This window comes from Oncorhynchus mykiss, chromosome 19 (genome assembly GCF_013265735.2).
Source record: "Oncorhynchus mykiss isolate Arlee chromosome 19, USDA_OmykA_1.1, whole genome shotgun sequence".
NCBI classification, from domain to species: domain Eukaryota; kingdom Metazoa; phylum Chordata; class Actinopteri; order Salmoniformes; family Salmonidae; genus Oncorhynchus; species Oncorhynchus mykiss.
Genome location: NC_048583.1, coordinates 33,655,406 through 33,679,655, shown reverse-complemented (window position 1 = coordinate 33,679,655; position 24,250 = coordinate 33,655,406). Strand labels below are relative to the sequence as shown.

At 42.0% G+C, this 24,250-nt stretch overlaps 1 protein-coding gene across 2 annotated transcripts in view; it reads right to left on the bottom strand.

Moving 5' to 3' along the window:
- The window catches only part of prkd1 (protein kinase D1), a 117,614-nt gene that overhangs the window by 48,850 nt on the left and 44,514 nt on the right, over positions 1-24,250 (bottom strand). Inside the window, exon 1 of one of the 2 annotated variants that reach the window (XM_021573990.2) lies at positions 6,234-6,751. The exons of the other annotated variant lie outside the window; for it this stretch is intronic. Within the exon in view, the coding sequence (XP_021429665.2) occupies positions 6,234-6,440 (207 nt within the window). The 5' untranslated portion in view covers positions 6,441-6,751. Of the gene's footprint in view, positions 1-6,233; positions 6,752-24,250 lie in introns of those variants that run through there. 2 annotated transcript variants of the gene reach the window in all.

Below are 24,250 nucleotides of genomic sequence, written 5' to 3'. Positions count from 1 at the left end.
AATTGTGGTGTAGCGCAGGGCAACTCTCTGGGCCCGCAACTCTTTTCTATTTTTAACCAATGAGCTGCCACTGGCATTAAACACAGCATGTGCGTCCATGTATGCTGATGATTCAACCATATACACATCAGCAACCACAGCTAATGAAGTCACTGAAACCCTTAACAAAGAGTTGCAGTCTGTTCTGGAATGGGTGGCCAGTGAGACAATTGTGCTAGTACGAACTTGGACCCAGGCGCAGAGAAACACAGCAGGTAAGGGTAAATCCAGAAGGTCTTCATAACAACAAAGCTAGGGCACATGTGAACACTGGACAAAACATGAGACCTGAGCAACTGGCCCAGTCCACAGAGGAACCAAAATAGTCATCCAGCAGGTGATCCCAATAAGTCCAACTAGGGTCACCTGGATACTAGAGGAAACCCAAGGGTGCTCTCCAGTGGCAACCACAGGTAGTACACTCCAGGAAGAAACCCTGACCTGTGACAGCCAGGAATAAACTGGTCCTGAACATCTCTAAAACTGAGAGCTTTGAATTTGGTACAAATCCTTCCTTAAGTTCTATACCTCAGCTGAATCTGGTAATGAATGTTGTGGCTGTTGAACAAGTTGAGGAGACTAAATTAATTGGCGTTACCGTAGATTGTAAACTGTCATGATCAAAACATAAATTCAATGGTTATAAAGATGGGGAGAGGTCTAGCCGTAATAAAGAGATGCTCTGCTTTTTTTGACACCACACTCCAAAAAGCAATTTCTGCAGGCTCTAGTTGTCTAATCTTGATTATTGTCCAGTCGTGTGGTCCAGCGCTGCAAGGAAAGACCTAGTTAAGCTGCAGCTGGCCCAGAACAGAACGGCACGTTCTGCTCTTCATTGTAATCAGAGGGCTGATATAAATACTATGCATGCCAGTCTCACTTGGCTAAGAGTTGAGGAGAGATTGACTGCATCACTTCTTTTTATAAGAAACATTGTGTTGAAAATACCAAATAGTTTGCATAGTCAACTTACACACAGCTCTGACACACACACTTATCTCACCTGACATGCCACCAGGGGTCTTTTCACAGTCCCCAAATCCAGAACAAATTCAAGAAAGCGTACAGTATTATATAGAGCCCTTATTGCATGGAACTTCATTCCATCTCATATTGCTCAAATAAACAGCAAACCTGGTTTTAAAAAACAGATAAAGCAACACCTCACAGCACAACACCTCTCCCTTTTGACCTATTAGATAGTTTGTGAATGCATTGATATGTAAGCTACGTGTGCCTTCTTAAAAATGTATGTAGTTCTGTCCTTGAGCTGTTCTTGTCTGTATTATGTCATTATGTTTCATGTTTCGTGTGGACCCCAGGAAGAGTAGCTGCTGCTTTTGCAACAGCTAATGGGGATCCTAATAAAATACCAAAAAATAAATACCAATACCAAACCGATGCTGGAACTAAAGCCACACTCAATGAGCTGTATTCCGCCATTGGCAAAACGGAAAACGCTCATCCAGAGGCGGTGCTCCTAGCGGCTGTGGACATTAATCCAGGGAAACATAAATCAGTTTTACCTCATTTCTACCAGCATGTTAAATGTGCAACCAGAGGGATAAAACCTCGAGACCACCTTTACTCCACACACGGAGACGCATACAAAGCTCTCCCTCGCCCTCCATTTTGTAAATCTGACCATAATTCTATCCTCCTGATCCCTGCTTACAAGCAAAAACTAAAGCAGGAAGCACCAGTGACTCAGTCAATAAAAAAGTGGTCAGATGAAGCAGATGCTAAGCTACAGGACTGTTTGCTAGCACAGACATATGAATATGTTCCGGGATTTTTCCAATGGCATTGAGGAGTACACCACATCAGTCACTGGCTTCATCAATAAGTGCATCGATGACGTCGTCCACAGTCCCCACAGTACACTACCGTTCAGAAATACAGTGTAGACATTGTTAATGCTGTAAATGACTATTGTAGCTGGGAACGGCTTTTATGGAATATCTACAGTTGAAGTAAGAAGTTTACATACACCTTAGCCGAATACATTTAAACTCAGTTAAACAATTCCTGACATTTAATCCTGGTAAAAATTCCCTGTTTTAGGTCAGTTAGGATCACCACTTTATTTTAAGAATGTGAAACGTCAGAATAATAGTAGAGAATTATTTATTTAAGCATTTATTTCTTTCATCACATTCCCAGTGGGTCAGAAGTTTACATACACTCAATTAGTATTTGGTAGCATTGCCTTTAAATAGTTTAACTTGGGTAAAACGTTTCGGGCAGCCTTCCACAAGCATCCCACAATAAGTTGGGTGACTTTTGGCCAATTCCTCCTGACAGAGCTGGTGTAACTGAGTCAGGTTTGTAGGCCTCCTTGCTCGCACATGCTTTTTCAGTTCTGCCCACAAATGTTCTATAGGATTGAGGTCAGGACTTTGTGATGTCCATTTGGAAGAACCATTTGTAACCAAGCTTTAACTTCCTGACTTATGTCTTGAGAAGTTGCTTCAATATATCCACATAATTTTCCCTCCCTCATGATGCCATCTATTTTGTGAAGTGAAACCAGTCCCTCCTGCAGCAAAGCACCCCCACAACATGATGCTGCCACCACCGTACTTCACGGTTGGGATGGTGTTCTTTGGCTTGCAAGCATCCCCCTTTTTCCTCCAAACATAACAATGGTCATTATGGCCAAACAGTTCTATTTTTGTTTCATCAGACCAGAAGATATTTCTCCAAAAAGTACATTCTTTGTCCCCATGTGCAGTAGCAAACCATAGTTTGGATTTTTAATTGTGATTTTGGAGCAGTGGCTTCTTCCTTGCTGAGCGGCCTTTCAGGTTATGTCGATATAGGACTCGTTTAATTGTGGATGTATATACTTTAGTACCTTTTTCCTCCAGCATCTTCACATGGTCCTTTGCGGTTGTTCTGGGATTGATTTGCACTTTTCATACCAAAGTGCGTTCATCTCTAGGAGACAGAATGCGTACCCTTCCTGAGCGGTATGATGGCTGCGTGGTCCCATGGTGTTTATACTTGCGTACTATTGTTTGTACAGATGAACGTGGTACCTTCAGGCGTTTGGAAATTGCTCCCAAGGATGAACCAGACTTGTGGAGGTCCACAATGTGTTTTCTAAGGTCTTGGCTGATTTATTTTTGATTTTCCCATGATGTCAAGCAAAGAGGCACTGGGTTTGAAGGTAGGCCTTGAAATACATCCACAGGTACACATCCAATTGGCTCAAATTATGTCAATTAGCCTATCAGAAGCTTCTAACGCTACAACGTAATTTTCTGGAATTTTCCAAGCTGTTTAAAGGCACAGTCAACTTAGTGGGAGTGGGAGGTCCCGGTACACAACTGAGGAAGAGGACAAGCACATTAGAGGGTCTAGTTTGAGAAACAGATGCCTCACAAGTCCTCAACTGGCAGCTGACAAACACCATTTTGATCCTGTAATCGAACCCAAAAATGCTGACGCTCCAGATACTTCTAAAGAAGGCCAGTTTTATTGCTTCTTTAAGTAGCACAAAAGTTTTCAGCTGTGCTAACATAATTGCAAAGGGGTTTACTAATGATCAATTAGTCTTTTAAAATGATAAACTTGGATTAGCTAACACAATGTGCCATTGGAACACAGGAGTGATGGTTGCTGATTATGGGCCTCTGTACGCCTATGTAGATATTCCATTTAAAAAATCTGCCGATTCCAGCTACTATAGTAATTTACAACATTAACTGTCATGTATTGTCATGTTGTGTCTTTCTGTCCTTTCCTTTCACCCTGTCTCCCTCTGCTGGTCGTATTAGGTTACCTTTTCTCCCCCGCTTTCCCCCAGCTGTTCCTTGTCTCCTCCTAACTACCCATTCACCCCTTTTCCCACCTGTTCCCTTTTTCCCTCTGATTAGGTCCCTATATCTCTCTCTGTTTCTGCTCCTGTCTTTGTCGGATTCTTGTTTGTTGTGTTTCATGCCTGAACCAGACTATCGTTATGTTTGCTGTAACCTTGTCCTGTCCTGTCGGAATCTGCCGGTCTATCTGAGCCTACCTATGTTTGGTTATTAAAGAAGCTCTGTTTAAGTTAATTCGCTTTTGGGTCCTCATTCACTCACCGTAACATTAACGATGTCTACACAGTATTTCTGATCAATTTGATGTTATTTTAATGGACAAAAAATTAGCTTTTCTTTCAAAAACGAGGACATTTTTAAGTGACCCCATACTTTTTAATGGTAGTGATTATATATACACAAAGAAAAAAAATCAGGACCAATCCCAAGTGTTTTTTGTTGACCAATCACAATTGGGGAGCCGTTACTAACGCCTTAATGGGCTGGCCGCCGCTGACTTTGATCTAAAACAGGAATTCTAATCAGCACAAAGAAGACCCAGAGAACTCTCAGAGTAGTACTCTACACTTTGATTGGACATTGAAGCTGTCAAACGTGATGCAACTACTGCATATTCAAAGAGTTAATTTAGCCTAGAAAGTGCAATCATCATGCCAAACTAGCTTTCAGTAAAGTTGCAATTAGATGACTAATCTAATTCTAGACACTTTTTCATAAGGTTTAGGGACAAATCCTAACTTCTATCAAGTTGACTCATTCCATCCAGGATATGCTGCTGTATAAATCAAACTAATTTTCTCGTCATCCTCACAGTCTAGCTGTCTCACTTTACACAGCATATACGCAAACAAACACACCCACACACAAATTAAAGATTTCACTTTGTACTATTTAAAGTGTTAAGTGTTCTGAGCAGCTATACACAAGATACCCTCTCTGTGATAAAATGTGTCTACAAGGTGTTGAGGTATAGCCTCCTATACCTGTAGTTCATATAGGAGCTGTTCGTTACTTAATTAAGAACAATCTCATTTACCCTCACACACCAATAGGATGACAGAAGGGATGACAGAAGTGCAACCCTGGCACTTTGTATGTATCACCCAAAACGTATACTACCAATTAGAATAACCTGGGGGGGCCTGTGGAAACATGATCATGTTGAAACGGAAATAAACAAATGAAGTGAGACTATCAAGATGTTATCCCCAAATGAAACTATGAAGTTACAACATATGTAAGCCTACATAAAACTGTCTGAGATATAATTTTCCATTTTGGATTTAAGGTACCGTGTTTTTTAACCCTTGCCCCTTTCAGATATGAACAAAATTCAGTATAAGGAAGACGGAATGGTAAAGAAGACAGGTTTATGTTTAGATATGAAAGGGGTTAATATTACCTAAGACTTATATTTTGCAAATACATTTTAGTTGTTTAGCAGACACTCCTATTCAGAGCAACTTACAGGCGCAATTAGGGTTTAGTGCCTTGCTCAAGGGCACAGACAGATTTTTCACCTAGTTGTCTTGGGGATTCAAACCAGCAACCTTTCGGTAACTGGCCCAACTATCCTAACTGATACGCTACCTGCCTATAGGCCACCAGCCGCAGCCTAAGGGTTAGAGAGTTCGTCAGTAACCAAAAAGTCGCTATTTCGAATACACGAGCCCACAAGGTGAAAAATCTGTCGATGTGCCCTTGAGCAAGGCACTTACTCCTAATTTGCTCATGAGGCGCTGTACTACTATGGCTGAACCTGTAAAACAACAAATTTCACTGCACCTATCCAGTGTGTGCCAATAAAACATCAGTTTTTATTTTTTGTAGATGGTCATGCATACACTGTATAGGCTACAGGCCTGATGATTATAGGGAAAGGATGGTGTAGTTCCCATGTTGTTGATAAGTGATCAACTACAACTTTATTAAATATGTGGATTCTCTATTTCATTAGCTTATGTTGAACTTTTCCTTTCTCTACATGATACCATATTTGTTAGGCCTACATCTTTCCATTATCAATACATACAGTAACTTATAGAACTGTTGTCCTGCTTGTTGGAATAAATTATTGAATGTGACATCAAGGACTTTTCTGAGTTGCTAATTGCGTGCAACAGAAAAATGGAACCAACAACGATTGACATTTTTTAGTTCATACCTAATTTACTGTATGGGTCAGACATAGCCTAATTATCAATCCCATATGGATTGTGTCACGCCATACAGTAAACTAAATACCTAATACCCGAATGCAAACATGTGTGCAAAAGTTTATAAATCACTAAGAACAATATCTGTGCTTAATTTAAACTAATTAAATTATAAGGATGGCATTACAGAAGTGATAGGATATACTGTAGTTACCTTCTGGTCCACGATGTAACATGCCATCTCCCGGACTTGAGCGAGACTGAAGTCGACAGAGTCCAAAAGAACGGGCTCGCGGCTCAGCCCGATCTGGATCTGGAAAGAGATGCCATTGGATACGGAGGACAGGGGACTCGGCGGTCGGATCACCGGCGGAGCACTCCTATTTATCTCTCGAGAGTCAAAACAATACAGACTCGACATACTGTAGGTGAGTAAATCTACTTGTCTAACCGCAAAACAGACGCCTGTTTTGAATATCAAACCACAACTTCAAATCTCCGATCGTGTCATGAATGCAAATTATGACGAGAGATTATTAGCCTAATAAAACGAATGATAGAAACCAAAGAAATGTTGAAAAATATCATATTTTGAGCGGTGAAATACGATAATGATGAAGCCATATACGTCAGTTACGCTTGAACGTTCGGATGTAATCAGAGCCCGCATCCTGCCTGGATGGCTGATGTTATGCCGTGTTCATGTGCTAGTCGGAACTCTGAAATGTCCTACTTGCTAACTGGTGGTACACTTGCCGTGTTCCACCAGTTAGCAAGTCATACATGTTTTGAGTTTCGTAGTTCCTACTAGGACGTTAACGTGGCAATAGCTCTCATCATTGAGACAGGGTGGTGGGAGAAGAATGGACAGCTGAGCGGTGACGAGGAGTGAAATTGAGGGTAGGCCTTCCCCTCATGCTTTCTTATCGAAAGTTTATTAAGCTTGGGTACCACTGGGCTATCCTGCCAAACATCCGAAATATTGACTCAATTAAAATATAATTTTCCACCAACTAGTCTTCCATTCTGTTAGAGACAAATAAAGAAGTACATTTTGTGGATAAGGCAATTTGACAACCTCGTTTAGGAACCAAAAAGCTCAAAATTCAAAGTATGGCTAATTGAGTGTGCGTTCGTAAATTCAAACTGGCTATCTACTCCGATTTCAGAGCACTCTCGTCTGAGTGTGCCAGAGCGCAGAATAGCTGACAAATTTATGAACGCTCAACCACAGTTGAATGTGGCCGGTATCAGTAAACGTCTGGGAAAAGTGTAATTAAATTGTTGCCAGCTGCACAGTTACAGTCACCAATGCTCTAGAGAACATGAAAACAGCCTAACCAGCTCTGCTATGGGGGGTAAAATGGAGTGAGGTGTACTCATTTGCGTCTGGAAGTAGCTAGCCAACATTAGCCAGTTAGCTTGGGTGCTTGACTGCTGTTGTGAGTCAGAACCCTCGGATCAACCCTACTCCTTGGCCAGAGCGTCCAGTGTGCGCTCCGAGAGCGAAACACTGAATTTACGAACGGACAATCTGACAACGCTCTGAATAGAGGAACTCCAGAGCTCACTCCAGATTGAATTTACGAACACACCCTAAACCTAATTGTATACGTTTAAAAAAGTAGGCCCAAGTCATCAGAGGAGCAATTCAACCAACCTGGTCTCAGGGCATTACGTTTCAATTGGTACGTAAATTTGTTAATGAATGTCCCATTCGCATCCCAATTTTGCAGTCTGCTGCATTGCACCAGATCAGTCATCAATTTCGGCAACAGAGTGGCATCGCTGCTCCCCCTTGGTCCGATGCTCCATTGCGAAATGGATGCAGCATACTTAGAATTTTTCCCCACTCTGCATTGTCTTCCATCTGGCCAGAGTCCATCAATAGAACAGAGTTAGGCTACCAAACCACAGAATGTAGCCTACTATAAATGAGTAGGCTACTATTTTTAATAATAATGTTGAATAATACAACTTTGGATGTCAAGACAATTATACTATATGACTGTAGCATATGGTTTTAATTCTGAAAAGTTTATTGTGATGGTAATTATTAGGTGTGGCTACAGTAACTTCCCACTGGGCACAGACGTCAATTTAACGTCTAGTCCATGTTAGTGCAACGCCATTTCATTCAAATGACTTGGAAACAACGTTTCCCAGTGGGTTCAGCCTAGCTTTCAGATAGCTAGCTAACGTTAGTTGCTCTGTGTAAACTAGCTTGAGTTAGAAAGGAAGTAAGCTAGGAAGTCAGACAAACAAGTTGAGGAAAAAGTAACTAAACAAAACATGTTTTATTATCACCTGAAACAATGTTTCTCATGTTTTGAATAAAAAGGTTATATCCCAAAATAAATGTGATCTCTGATGAGAGCGAGGCTCTCCCCCATCTTGCGTTACACACACTTGTCCAACCAGTAGTGGGTCAACACTGCGTAAAAGGGACATATGGCGAACAGAATTCCATCCATTTTTGTACATGGCATTAGTATGATACATTGCGTTGCATTTGGGTATATCAGGAATGGAATAGCGGTTGTATAATATCATACGAATTAAGATGTATAGTAGTAGACTATCATATGTCTTATCCTATCGGTACAATAGCATACGAATGGGATGACATAACTTATCATCAAAATCTTCAAGTTCCTCGGTGTGCCAATCCCTGATAAACTGTAATGGTCCCTTCACACAGACAGCGTGGTGAAGAAGGTGCAACAGGAAGCTGAAGTAACCTGTCTCTGGTAGAGGTCGACAGATTAATCGCAATGGCCGATTAATTAGGGCTGATTTCAAGTTTTCATAACGGAAATCAGTATTTTTGGGCAACGATTTCAGATTATTTAATTATTAAAAAAATGTATTTATTTATAGTTATATACCTTTTATTTAACTAGACAAGTCAGTTAAGAACACATTCTTATTTTAAATGACTGCCTAGGAACTGTGGGTTAACTGCCTTGTTCAGGGGCAGAACGACAGATTTTCACCTTGTCAGCTCAGGGGTTCCCATCTTGCAACCGCACAGTTAACTGGTCCAGCGCTCTAACCATTGCACTCCACGAGTAGCCTGCCTGTTACGCAAATGTAGTAGAAGCCAAGGTAAATTGCTTGCTAGCATTAAACCTATCTTATAAAAAAACAATCAATCATAATCACTAGTTATAACTACTGATCCAGTTTAGCAGGCAATATTAACCAGGTGAAATTGTGTCATTTCTCTTGCGTTCATTGCACTCAGAGTCAGGGTATATGCAACAGTTTGGGCTGCCTGGCTCATTGCGAACTAATTTGCCAGAATTTTACTTAATTATGACATATATTGAAGGTTGTGCAATGTAACAAGAATATTTAGACTTAGGAATGCCACCCGTTAGATAACATACCGAACGGTTCCGTATTTCACTGAAATAATAAATGTTTTGTTTTAATGCCCAAAGGCACGCATTTCTGTGTGTTATTATGTTATAATTAAGTCAGATTTGATAGAGCAGTCTGACTGAGCAGCAGCATGCCCGTAATCATTCATTCAAACAGCACTTTCGTGCGTTTTGCCAGCAGCTCTTCGCAAGCACAGCGCTGTTTATGACTTCAAGCCTATCAGCCTAATGGCTGGTGTAACCAATGTGAAATGGCTAGCTAGTTAGCAGGGTGTGCGGTAATACTGTTTCAAACGTCACTCGCTTTTAGATTTGGAGTAGTTATTCCCCTTGCAAATGGTATAGAGATAAATAGTCCTATAAATACTATATTAACTACAACCTAAAACCTCTTACCTTGGAATATTGAAGTCTCATGTTAAAAGGAACCACCAACTTTCATATGTTCTCATCTTCTGAGTAAGGAACTTAAACGTTAGCTTTTTTACATGGCACACATTTTTACATGGCACATATTACTTTCTTCTCCAACACTTTGTTTTTGCATTATTAAAACCAAATTGAACATGTTTCATTATTTATTTGAGGCTAAATTGATTTTATGGATGTTTTATATTAAGTTAAAATAAGTGTTAATTCAGTATTGTTGTAATTGTCATTATTACAAATAAAAAAATAAACAAATCGTCCGATTAATCGGTATCGGCTTGGAAAAATCATAATCGGTCAACCTCTAGTAACCATACCAAACGTAAGATATACTTATTGCTGCAAAGATTTACGTAAAATACCAAACCTCTGACCTGTTCAGTCTGCAACAACACCTGTAGATGGTCTTTGCTGTTCCTATATGAGTGATTGGAGAGGGGGAAACTGATCTCAGTTAACAGCATTACAGTAAAATAAAAAATCAAATATATATATATATAATACATTGGATGCTGCAACTATAATTAGCCACTACAGATTAGGCCTACAGTGTTCAATCTTTCCCATGAAATTTCATCTACCAGTAGGCTAATCATGTTTCACACAATTTATGTGATTTGTGCAATTACAAAATAAAAAAGACAGTTGTTAGTTATATCATGTTATACTGTGGGTTTCAACCCAGAAGATGACACTGCGTTGCCGAAACATTGGTTGTTAGGTTTACCCATTCAATTGTTGGGAGCATATACTGTATAGGCTAGAGTGTGAGACTTTATTTATTTTTATACTGTGGGTTTGCTAAACAGTGTTCTTAGAAGAATAATACATTCTGTGGGTTTGCTAAACAGTATTCTTAGAAGAGTAATACATTCTGTGGGTTTGCTAAACAGTGTTCCTAGAAGAGTAATACATTCTGTGGGTTTGCTAAACAGTGTTCCTAGAAGAGTAATACATTCTGTGGGTTTGCTAAACAGTATTCTTAGAAGAGTAATACATTCTGTGGGTTTGCTAAACAGTGTTCCTAGAAGAGTAATACATTCTGTGGGTTTGCTAAACAGTATTCTTAGAAGAGTAATACATTCTGTGGGTTTGCTAAACAGTGTTCCTAGAAGAGTAATACATTCTGTGGGTTTGCTAAACAGTATTCTTAGAAGAGTAATACATTCTGTGGGTTTGCTAAACAGTGTTCCTAGAAGAGTAATACATTCTGTGGGTTTGCTAAACAGTATTCTTAGAAGAATAATACATTCTGTGGGTTTGCTAAACAGTATTCTTAGAAGAGTAATACATTCTGTGGGTTTGCTAAACAGTATTCCTAGAAGAGTAATACATTCTGTGGGTTTGCTAAACAGTGTTCCTAGAAGAGTAATACATTCTGTGGGTTTCCTAAACAGTGTTCCTAGAAGAGTAATACATTCTGTGGGTTTGCTAAACAGTATTCTTAGAAGAGTAATACATTCTGTGGGTTTGCTAAACAGTATTCTTAGAAGAGTAATACATTCTGTGGGTTTGCTAAACAGTGTTCCTAGAAGAGTAATACATTCTGTGGGTTTGCTAAACAGTGTTCCTAGAAGAGTAATACATTCTGTGGGTTTCCTAAACAGTGTTCCTAGAAGAGTAATACATTCTGTGGGTTTGCTAAACAGTATTCTTAGAAGAGTAATACATTCTGTGGGTTTGCTAAACAGTGTTCCTAGAAGAGTAATACATTCTGTGGGTTTGCTAAACAGTATTCTTAGAAGAGTAATACATTCTGTGGGTTTGCTAAACAGTATTCTTAGAAGAGTAATACATTCTGTGGGTTTGCTAAACAGTGTTCCTAGAAGAGTAATACATTCTGTGGGTTTGCTAAACAGTGTTCCTAGAAGAGTAATACATTCTGTGGGTTTGCGAAACAGTGTTCCTAGAGCAGCATGTGTGCTGGCATGTTGGTAACAGGCTGGGAGTGCTCCAGACTAATGGTTGCTAGGAGAGCGAGAGGACAGCTGATGCTTTTCCTCCTACGCTTCAACCTTGTACACATTAGTGCTTCAGCTGTAATACAGTTACAACAGCAGATATCTGCTTTTACAACATATCAGCTTGAGGTATTTTGGGGACAGCTCGTACTGTAACTGATTAAGGCATAAAGAAATCACAACAGATACATTTAGTTAATTCCCATTTTTTTTGTGTAGCTCTAATCGGGTCTCTAAATAATGCACATTTAATCATTCTCCTATATGTTTAAAATAAAACAAATAAAAGCTTATACCAAATTAAACAAACATCCTCACCTCTGTGTCATGTTTTTAACTTTTTAAAAAAATTATTCATGTGGCTGGGGAGATGACAAGTGGGTCAGGAAGACGCATCAATTAATTCAAGAGTGGAGACTGGAGACCCAATGACAATTGCCAAATGTCATTACACTTTTTGGTATTTTTGTAACAGATGTCCCTTTCTATTCAGCCCATAAAAGATGTGCACACATAGGACGTCCTGTGAGAAAAATTGAAAAATGTCAAGGTATAATTCTCACACTTAAATCAAATCCAATTGTATTGGTCACATACACATGGTTAGCAGATGTTAATGCGAGTGTAGCGAAATGCTTGTGTTTCTGGTTCTGACAGAGCGGTAATATCTAGCAAGCAATCTAACAATTCCCCAACAACTACTTAATACACACAAATCTAAAAGGGGTGACGGTGAAGCAAACCCACACATGAATGGTCTCAGGAGGCTTTCTCCGGACAAGCTTTTTTCTGGATGCCCCAAACAATCGGATAGGGGATTCATTAGAGAAAATGACTTTACCCCAGTCCTCAGCAGTCCAATCCCTGTAGCTTTTGCAGAATATCAGCCTGTCCCTGATGTTTTTCCTGGAGAGGAAGTGGCTTCTTTGCTGACCTTCTTGACACCAGGCCATCCTCCAAAAGTCTTTGCCTCACTGTGCGTGCAGATGCACTCACACCTGCCTTCTGCCATTCCTGAGCAAGCTCTGTACTGGTGGTGCCCCAATCCTGCAGCTGAATCAACTTTAGGAGACGTTTCTGGCGCTTGCTGGACTTTCTTGGGCGCCCTGAAGCCTTCTTCACAACAATTGAACCGCTCTCCTTGAAGTTCTTGATGATCCGATAAATGGTGGATTTAGGTGCAATCTTACTGGCAGCAATATCCTTGCCTGTGAAGGCCTTTTTGTGCAAAGCAATGATGATGGCACGTGTTTCCTTGCAGGTAACCATGGTTGACAGAGGAAGAACAATGATTCCAAGCACCACCCTCCTTTTGAAGCTTCCAGTCTGTTATTCGAACTCAATCAGCATGACAGAGTAATCTCCAGCCTTGTCCTCGTCAACACTCACACCTGTGTTAACAAGAGAATCACTGACATGATGTCAGCTGGTCCTTTTGTGGCAGGGCTGAAATGCAATGGAAATGTTTTTTGGGGGATTTAGTTCATTTGCATGGCAAAGAGGGACTTTGCAATTAATTGCAATTCATCTGATCACTCTTCATAACATTCTGGAGTATATGCAAATTGCCATCATACAAACTGAGGCAGCAGACTTTGTGAAACTTAATATTTGTGTCATTCTGGCCGTGCTGCTGCTCCAGTCTCAACTGTTCTGCCTGCGGCTATGGAATCCTGACCTGTTCACCGGACGTGCTACCTGTCCTTGCCCTGCTGTTTTCAACTCTCTAGAGACAGCAGGAGTGGTAGAGATACTCTTAATAATGATCGGCTATGAAAACCTAACTGACATTTACTCCTGAGGTGCTGACTTGCTGCACCCTTGACAACTACTGTGATTATTATTATTTGACCATGCTGGTCATTTATGAACATTTGAACATCTTGGCCATGTTCTGTTATAATCTCTACCCGGCACAGCCAGAAGAGGACTGGCCACCCCTCATAGCCTGGTTCCTCTCTAGGTTTCTTCCTAGGTTTTGGCCTTTCTAGGGAGTTTTTCCTAGCCACTGTGCTTCTACACCTGCATTGCTTGCTGTTTGGGGTTTTAGGCTGGGTTTCTGTACAGCACTTTGAGATATCAGCTGATGTAAGAAGGGCTATATATATATACATTTGATTTTGATTTGATTCTCAACTTTTGGCCATGACTGTACATATGATATGAGTAATGTAAGATATGTAAACATTATTAAAGTAGCATTATTTAAAGTGGCATTGTTTCAACTGACTAGTGATCAATTTGTTAAAGTGGCTAGTGATTGGGTCTCCATGTAGGCAGCAGCCTCTCTGATTTAGTGATTGCTGTTTAGCAGTCTGATGGCCTTGAGATAGAAGCTGTTCTTCAGTCTCTCAGTCCCAGCCTTGATGCACCTGTACTGACCTCGGCTTCTGGATGGTAGCGGTGTGAACAGGCCGTGGCTTGGGTGGTTGTTGTCTTTGATCTTTTTTGCCTTCCTGTGACATCGGGTGCTGTAGGTGTCATGGAGGGCAGGTAGTTTGCCCCCGGTGATGCGTTGTGCAGACCGCACCACCCTCTGGAGAGGGCCTGCACAACGCTGGGCGATATGGCCAAAATATGTTTTTTGTTTTTCAAAATGTTGATGGTATTCTATGTTTTTGATTAATAAAAGTTCTAAATTTGCTTTATGAGTAGTGTGTGACCCCAGGGTGGCAACACATATATTCTAAATTATTTGAATGGGTCCTTCTCCATTCTGATTGTTTTATACTGTTCAATTCAACTTCAACCTAAAATCATTTCCTGCATTTCCATCCATTTCTGCATTTCCTGCACTCATTTGAGATCATTTCCACACTGCCACGATATGGGCAAAAATACTAGGCCTTATTTTTAACCAAATGTTGCAATTGCGATTTAGATCAAAACACTTGGGTGAACTTTTGGAATCATGGAAATAGAATCTTTATTCTAATTTCTATAGTTAGAATATAAATAATAGTGGGCACTTTGAATACAGTGTTTGACATGACAACGAATGAAAATGTCATGAATGAGTTATTGTGACAGGGTAGGAACCAAAGTGATGTTCAGTCTTTCCTAGGGGACCCTATAATCTTTGGCTACATTACATCTTTATTCATGTAGCCAACATATTCAAGCTTCGCCTATTCCTCTTTTGATTTAGAAGATACTGTTGCACAAACAACATGCTGATTTAAGCCTCCACCAGTACTGGTATCAGGCTGTTTTAGCTAGCAACCTTTTTGCTCTGACTCAGTACTTTTATTAGCTAACAAGCAATTATCATTAGTGGCTAACACGATTTAGCTTAACATGCTAAGAAAATACAAACTAGCTGTTTGCAGATGTAAGAAACACAAACTGCTATTGTAATTATAGAACGCTTGTGGATTTATATTAAGATCAATTTGGGAACAACATCGTTGTCATCAACATTGTTGCATGTACTGCATTGACCATACAGACTGAATGAAAGTGTCTCGTGGTCAAGCAACAACAAATGCGCTTCTTGAGTGACAGGGTGGAACTAGGTCTGTGTGGAAGGCGGCATGGAGAGAGAGAGAGAGCGGAGAAGGATGGATCAAGTAAGGTAGTAAAATATAAAAATGGATGTTACACACTGTGTATCACATTTAACAAACAAAACATTCAAATACCGAGAAGGTAAAGTAAAAACCCAAACCGTTCTGTGCATCAATACTGGTATATAGTAAACTACAGTATACCGCCCAGCCCTACTGGAGAGCCTTGCGGTTGATGGAGCAGTTGCCGTACTGTGATAAAGCCCGACAGGATGCTCTCGATTGTGGATCTGTAAAAGTTAGTCAATGTTTTGGGTGACGAGCCAAATTTCTTCAGCCTCCTGAGGTTGAAGAGGCGCTGTTGCGCCTTCTTCACCACACTGTCTGTGTGGGTGGACCATTTCAGTTTGTCGTTGATGTCTACACCGAGGAACTTAAAACTTTCCACTTTCTCCACTGCTGTCCCTTCGATGTGGATAAGGGGGGTGCTCCCTCTGCTGTTTCCTGAAGTCAACGATCATCTCCTTTGTTTTGTTGATGTTGAGTGAGAGGTTGTTTTCCTGACACCACACTCTGAGTGCCCTCACCTCCTCCCCGTAGGCTGTCTCGTCGTTGTTGGTAATCAAGCCCAATACTGTAGTGTCGTCTGCAAACTTGATGATTGAGTTGGAGGCGTGCATGGCCCCGCAGTTGTGGGTGAACAGGGAATACAGGAGGGGGCTGAGCACGCACCCTTGTGGGGCCACAGTGTTGAGGGTCAGAGAGGTGGAGATGTTGTTTCCTACATTCACCACCTGGGGGCGGCCCATCAGAAAGTCCAGGACCCAATTGCACAGGGTGGGGTTGAGGCCCAGGGCCTCCAGCTTGATGATGAGCTTGGAGAGTACTATGGTGTTGAATGCTGAGCTGTAGTCAATGAACAGCATTCTTACATAGGTATTCCTCTTGTCGATAGGTGCGATAGGGAAGTGTGCAGTGTGATGGCGATTGCATCGTCTGTGGACCTGTTAGGGCGGTATGCAAACTGAAGTGGGTCTAGGGTGGCCGGTAAGGTGGAGTTGATATGATCCTTGAGTCTCTCAAAGAACTTCATGATGACACAAGTGAGTGCTACGGGGCGATAGTAATTTTGAACGGTTATCTTTGCCTTTTGGGTACAGGAACAATGGTGACCATCTTGAAGCATGTGGGGACAGCAGACTGGGATAGGGAGAGATTGAATATGTCCGTAAACACACCAGCCAGCTGGTCTGCGCATGCTCTGAGGACTCGGCTAGGGATGCTGTCTGGGCCAGCAGCCTTGCGAGGGTTAACATGTTTAAATGTTTTACTCGCGTCGGCCACGTAGAGAGGGGGGGGGGGGGGGTGCAGTTCTTGTTAGCGGGCGGCGACGATGATTCTGTAAAAACCTCAAAGCGGACAAAGATGGTGTTTAGTTTATCTGGAAGCGGTGTCCTTTTAGTTTGTCTGGATACGGTGTCCGCGATGTGGCTGGTTTTCTTTTTGTAGTCCGTGATTTCCTGTAGACTCTGCCACATACGTCTCGTGTCTGAGTCGTTGAATTGCAACTCCACTTTGTCCCTGTACCAGCATTTCGCTTGTTTGATTGCCTTGCAAAGGGAATAACTACACTGTTTATATTCAGCCATTTTCCCAGACCTCTTTCCATGGTTAAATGCACTGGTTCGTGCTTTCAGTTTTGTGCGAATGCCGCCATCCATCCACGGTTTCTGGTTAGGGTAGGTTTTAATAGTCACGGTGGGTACAACATCTCCAATGCACTTCCTTATAAATTCACTCAACGAGTCAGCGTATAGATCGATGTTATTCTCTGAGGCTGACCAGAACATATCCCAGTCCGCGTGATCAAAACAATTGAAGCATGGATTCCGATTGGTCAGACCAGCGTTGAATGGTTCTAATCACTGGTACATCCTGTTTGAGTTTCTGCCTATAAGACGGTTGGAGCAAGATGGCGTCGTGGTCGGATTTGCCGAAGGGAGGGCTTTGTATGCATCGCGGAAGTTAGAGTAGCAGTGGTCGAGTGTATTACCCTAGTGCAATCGATATTGATTGTGTAGTGCAATCAATATGTTGATAGAATTGAGGTATAAGCGCTGTATCCACAGTTTGAACCTCAACCCATTTTCATGGTCAAGCTGTATAGAAATTTGGAGCATTACATTATTTAATAGCTTATATAATGCATAATAATATATAACATAAGGAGATCTAACTAACTAAAGTATACACCGTACAGTATATGACAGAAGACAAAGTCCTGTTTCCACCATCATGTCAAATTTAATATGTGAAATATGTCAAATGAAAGCCCTGCTGGACTCTCATTGAGATGGATGGATAGATGAGTGGGTGGATGGGTGGGTGGGTGGATTCCATCCTTCCAGGCCTGCTCCTGACAGTGGCAGCAAATTACTCAGATTATTTTAAGCCTTTGGAAAAAATAGGAGAGAACCATTATGAATCCTTTTAGAGGATGTGTTTCTGTGTGTTTGTATGGAAGGCTGATACGGTGTGAGACTGTCTTCTTTTTGATGGAAATATATTCTGTCTGTTACGGTGCGTGAATGAGGACCCAAAAGCGAATTAACGTAAACAGAGCTTCTTTAATAACAAAACAAACGTAGGCTCAGATGGACCGGCAGATTCCGACAGGACAGGACAAGGTTGCAGTAAACATGACGATAGTCTGGTTCAGGCATGAATAACACAAACAAGAATCCGACAAAGACAGAAACAAAAACAGAGAGAGATATAGAGGACTAATCAGAGGGAAAAAGGGAACAGGTGGGAAAAGGGGTGACGAGGTAGTTAGGAGGAGACAAGGAACAGCTGGGGGAAAGAGGGGGAGAAAAGGTAACCTAATAACGACCAGCAGAGGGAGACAGGGTGAAGGGAAAGGACAGAAACAAGACACAACATGACAATACATGACAGTACCCCCCCACTCACCGAGCGCCTCCTGGCGCACTCGAGGAGGAAACCTGGCGGCAACGGAGGAAATCCTCGATCAGCGCACGGTCCAGCACGTCCCGAGAGGGAACCCAACTCCTCTCCTCAGGACCGTACCCCTCCCAATCTCCTAGGTACTGATGACCACGGCCCCGAGGACGCATGTCCAAAATCCTACGGACCCTGTAGATGGGTGCGCCCTCGACAAGGATGGGGGGGGGGGGGGGAAGACGAGCGGGGGCGCGAAGAACGGGCTTGATACAGGAGACATGGAAGACCGGGTGGACGCGACGAAGATATCGCGGAAGAAGAAGTCGAACTGCGACAGGATTAATGATTTGAGAAATACGGAACGGACCAATGAACCGCGGGGTCAACTTGCGAGAAGCGGTCTTAAGGGGAAGGTTCTGAGTGGAGAGCCAAACTCTCTGACCGCGACAATATCTAGGACTCTTAGTTCTACGCTTATTAGCAGCCCTCACAGTCTGCGCCCTATAACGGCAAAGTGCAGACCTGACCCTCTTCCAGGTGCGCTCGCAACGTTGGACAAAAGCCTGAGCGGAGGGGACGCTGGACTCGGCGAACTGAGATGAGAACAGCGGAGGCTGGTACCCGAGGCTACTCTGAAAAGGAGATAGCCCGGTCGCAGACGAAGGAAGCGAGTTGTGGGCGTATTCTGCCCAGGGGAGCTGTTCTGACCAAGACGCAGGGTTGCGAAAAGAAAGACTGCGTAAGATGCGACCAATAGTCTGATTGGCCCGTTCTGCTTGACCGTTAGACTGGGGTGAAAGCCGGAAGAGAGACTGACGGAAGCCCCAATCAAACGGCAAAACTCCCTCCAAAATTGAGACGTGAATTGCGGACCTCTGTCCGAAACGACGTCTGACGGAAGGCCATGAATTCTGAAAACATTCTCGATGATGATTTGTGCCGTCTCTTTAGCAGAAGGAAGCTTAGCAAGGGGAATAAAATGAGCCGCCTTAGAGATGCGGATACCTCCCAGCTGCATAGGCTCAGCACCCGAGCCGGCAGAGGAAGATGGTAGTGATGCGGAGAGGGGGGCAACGGAGAACGCGAGCTCCTTTCCACGAGCTCGGTGACGAAGATCAACCCGTCGCTCAATGCGAATAGCGAGTTCAATCAAGGAATCCACGCTGGAAGGAACCTCCCGGGAGAGAATCTCATCCTTTACCTCTGCGCGGAGACCCTCCAGAAAACGAGCGAGCAAAGCCGGCTCGTTCCAGCCACTGGAGGCAGCAAGAGTGCGAAACTCAATAGAGTAGTCTGTTATGGATCGATTACCTTGACATAGGGAAGACAGGACCCTGGAAGCCTCCTCCCCAAAAACAGATCGATCAAAAACCCGTATCATCTCCTCCTTAAAGTCCTGATACTGGTTAGTACACTCAGCCCTTGCCTCCCAGATTGCCGTGCCCCACTCACGAGCCCGTCCAATAAGGAGAGATATGACGTAGGCGACACGAGCAGTGCTCCTGGAGTAAGTGTTGGGCTGGAGAGAAAACACAATATCACACTGGGTGAGGAACGAGCGGCATTCAGTGGGCTCCCCAGAATAACACGGCGGGTTATTGATTCTGGGCTCCGGAGATTCGAAAGCCCTGGAAGTGGCCGGTGGATCGAGGCGGAGATGGTGAACCTGTTCTGTGAGGTTGGAGACTTGGGTGGCCAGGGTCTCAACGGCATGTCGAGCAGCAGACAATTCCTGCTCGTGTCTGCCTAGCATCGCTCCCTGGATCTCGACGGCTGAGTGGAGAGGATCCGAAGTCGCTGGGTCCATTCTTGGTCGGATTCTTCTGTTACGGTGCGTGAATGAGGACCCAAAAGCGAATTAACGTAAACAGAGCTTCTTTAATAACAAAACAAACGTAGGCTCAGATGGACCGGCAGATTCCGACAGGACAGGACAAGGTTGCAGCAAACATGACGATAGTCTGGTTCAGGCATGAATAACACAAACAAGAATCCGACAAAGACAGAAACAAAAACAGAGAGAGATATAGAGGACTAATCAGAGGGAAAAAGGGAACAGGTGGGAAAAGGGGTGACGAGGTAGTTAGGAGGAGACAAGGAACAGCTGGGGGAAAGAGGGGGAGAAAAGGTAACCTAATAACGACCAGCAGAGGGAGACAGGGTGAAGGGAAAGGACAGAAACAAGACACAACATGACAATACATGACACTGTCAGTGTATAAATCTGTAAAGTCTGTTGCCTGTAAAGCCTATTGTCTGTCTGAATTCCAGCATCTATTTATATGTTTAACAAAAATAGTTCACAAAAAAGGCAAAACAGGGAACAGTTAGCTAGAAAACATATTGATCTCATGCATACCTGTGTAAATATTTCAATCAACAGGTCGCTAAAGTTGACTCACTGCTCAGATGTAGGATCTTAATTTGATCATTATTTTGTTGCTGAGAATTTTCCTGCACGGGAGGAAATGCAAACTTAGTGTATTTAAGGTTTAAAAAGTTTGTAATTTACACATTAAAATGTCAGACTTGATTTGACCTAAAGACAAATGTATCAACCCCTACAAATAATATCAATTTATTATAATCCACATAATTCACATTTCCTGTTGCTATAGGATTATTTTCCTGCTGTAGCAAACTGGCTCAAATTAAGACCCTATATCTGAACATTATGCTGACCCTGGTGTCCCTTCTTACCTGCAAAGGTCCAAAGAAAATGTCTACCTATACTCTAAAGAGGTTTTTCGGCTGTCCCCATAGGATAACCCTTTGAAGTAACATTTTAAGTTCCATAGGATAACCCTTTTGTGTTCCATGTAGAACCCTCTGTTGGAACGGGTTCTACCTGGAACCCTTTTTTCTAAGTGTACCCTGATCTAATGGAAAGATTAGATAATCATTTCTGCAGCTTCATAATCACAAATTTGTTTGGAATATATTTATGGATCCCCTTATTGAAATAGATTACGCCAGAAGATAGTAAAAGAGACCAGCGATCTGCTGTTATGTTTAATGTTTTTCAGCCCTTGCACTTTACACAGAGCAATCGTACCTATTTCAAGAGATGGACGTTTCTAATACGTTTCTATGTATAGCTGTGTGTTATTTTCGGCCATATTAACCTCTGCCAAACAGAAAAGGATCGTTGTTTTTTCTGTTTGGTGAATAAAGTTAGTTATTTATCTATAATTTTGTGGAGTTCAGTTCTATTTTCCCGTCTTTGCTCATTGATTTTTATACATTTCGTGGACATTAAACAATATATAATTTAGTTTTATCCAAGTAAACAACATGTTTCCATTTCAGGTGGGTAACCTTTGAAATGACTGTACATCATTTCATGTTTGACTCCAAAATTCTCTGTAATTAGCCCAACAAAGGGAACCAAAATTATTCCACTCATAAATCCGTAAAATAACATTTTTTCAAATATGTCTAAATTACAGTAGATCAGAGTCAAAAGATTATCTTTGCATGTCACACAGGAACCAAATGCGATGTCAATCACCAACATTTGTCATAGCACCTCTCAGAAGATAATAAGGCCTCTCTAAGTATGTGATATTACAGGTCAAGACCCCCTCTTGCATGTCATGATGACTCCTAATTGCAATTTATATAATAACCAGGAGAGAGTTTTGGAAGCATGTAGAAAAGGAGAAGAAATTATTATGGCTTGTCAGGTATGACAGTTTTCAGTTTTTAAGCGCCTCCTTTTTTTCAGTGTTCTGTAGCAGTAGAACTACACTCCTCTCACTCAGCAATTAACTTGGCTCTCTCGTTAATAAGCATGGTCAGAATTGACAAGGTAATCTCTACATTGTACATCGGAGGAGAGAAGACATGTACAGATGTAGGATCTTAATTTGATCAGTCTTTTGTTGCTGAGAACTTTCCTGCATAGCAGGAAATGCAAACTTGAAGTGTATTTGAAGTTTAAAAAGGCTTCTAAAGTTTGACATTTCAATTTTTAAAATGTCAAACTTGATTTGCCCTTATGAAAAATGTATCAACCCCTACAAAACAAATACATTATTTATAATCCACATAATAATTCACATTTCCTGTTGCAAAAGGTTTATTTTCATGCTGTAGCAAACTGGCTCAAATTAAGATCCTGTATCTGTAGCCAGTCTGCTGCTGCGAAAATCTATTGGAAAGTTTATGCCATCATTGTAGATGATGCCAACACATGCCAACATATTACAACTACAATACCCAATACAGCAACTGCCATTCACAGGCTCGGATTACTATAAGATGACAACAGTGGAGAAAGTCAGAGGTAATCAGCGTTTGCCTCCTTTGGCCATACGCTGTTATTGCAAGGCTGATGTTGAAATGACTTTAGCCTGTATGGTATGTACTGTACAGTATTGTATCCTCCTTATATGGCTACATTTTGGCTCTACTTTAAATCCCTATGGTGAAGACACATTATCTGTTATGACACATTGGTGGTAACAGCACAAACAGTTCCTGTTTGTAAGTTATCACTGTCTGCCATTGTTATTCCTACCCTGGGTGATTTTCAAATCACAATGCGATACATGCATGTAGGTGTAAAAATGTCACAGCACTTGATGCCATGTTGTAGGAAAAATGTTTTGGGTGAAGTTTGTTTACTTTTTGTCATCAATTCACACAAGAAGCAAAGGGCAGCACAGTAGTGAGGAACACAGTACGCAATATCTGTGTATTCTCCATCTCAGATCATGGTCCCATGAAGATAACACTACTTTTGTAGCAGACTAATGCTCAACATCAACCACCCAAAAAATGAGACAGCTTTAGAGTGCTCGAGTGACTTGTGTGGGACTAGAAGCCTGATGCTTCCGTATGGTGCATATCCTTCCAGCCCAGTCACATATGTGCCTGTTTGGAACTGTTGGCTGACTTAATTTGCTACGCTGGGAATGCTTCTCTGAGATGAACCACAACAATGAATTTCTCCTCCATCCATGGCTGATGCCGTATATCTCTCTTAAAAACATCAGTAGTAAAACGGCATACTCAAACACGGTTTATTATTATGGCGCAAACCTGTTTGATCCACACGACTAAGGAGGTTAACGTGTTATTGTGGAGCTAAATTGGTGGCGGTAAGAATAGAACAAGGGATGTTTAAACTTCTTATACTTTGGTTTCATTAACACTGGTACATTGCTCAGCTACAAAGTGGATATGTGACTAATGTAGCTTTTTCTGAGCACAGAAATGTGTAAAAAAAATATTATATTAAGGGTGACATTTCCGTCATGTAAAAAAACACACATCTGTTCAAAACTATCATAAAACTTGTTGTAACTCATTGCTATTACATGTGCAGACGTTTGTTGAGAGATTGGCTAGTGATACACAAAATTAACAAGATTCAAAATCTTCCTCTTACTTTGAGTAATGTGAATAATATTACCACAATTTAACAAATTAAGGGAGCACTCTCAACCTTAATTAAGGTAAATGTACAGAAGTCCCAGATTCAAAATGAGGTTAAAAACCAACCTGCCGTTTCCTGACAGTGCCGTTAAAAACAGCACATAGGACCTCCCGAGTGGCGCAGTGCCACTAGAGATTCTGGGTTCGAGTCCAGGCTCTGTCACAGCCGGCCGCGACCGGGAAACCCACGGGGCGCACAATTGGCCCAGCATCGTCTGGGTTAGGGGAGGGTTGGGCCGGCGGGAATGTCCTTGTCCCATCGCTCACTAGCGACTCCAGTGGCTGGCCGGACACAGTGCACACTGACACGGTCGCCAGGTGAGCGGTGTTTCCTCCGACACATTGGTGCAGCTGGCTTCCGGGCTAAGTGGGCATTGTGTAAAGAAGGAGCGCGGCTTGGTCGGGTTGTGTTTTGGAGGATGCACGGTTCTCGACCTTCGCCTCTCCCGAGTCCATACGGCAGTTGCAGCGATGAGACAAGACTGTAACTACCAATTGGATACCACGAAATTGGGGAGAAACGGGGTAAAAAAAGAAATAACG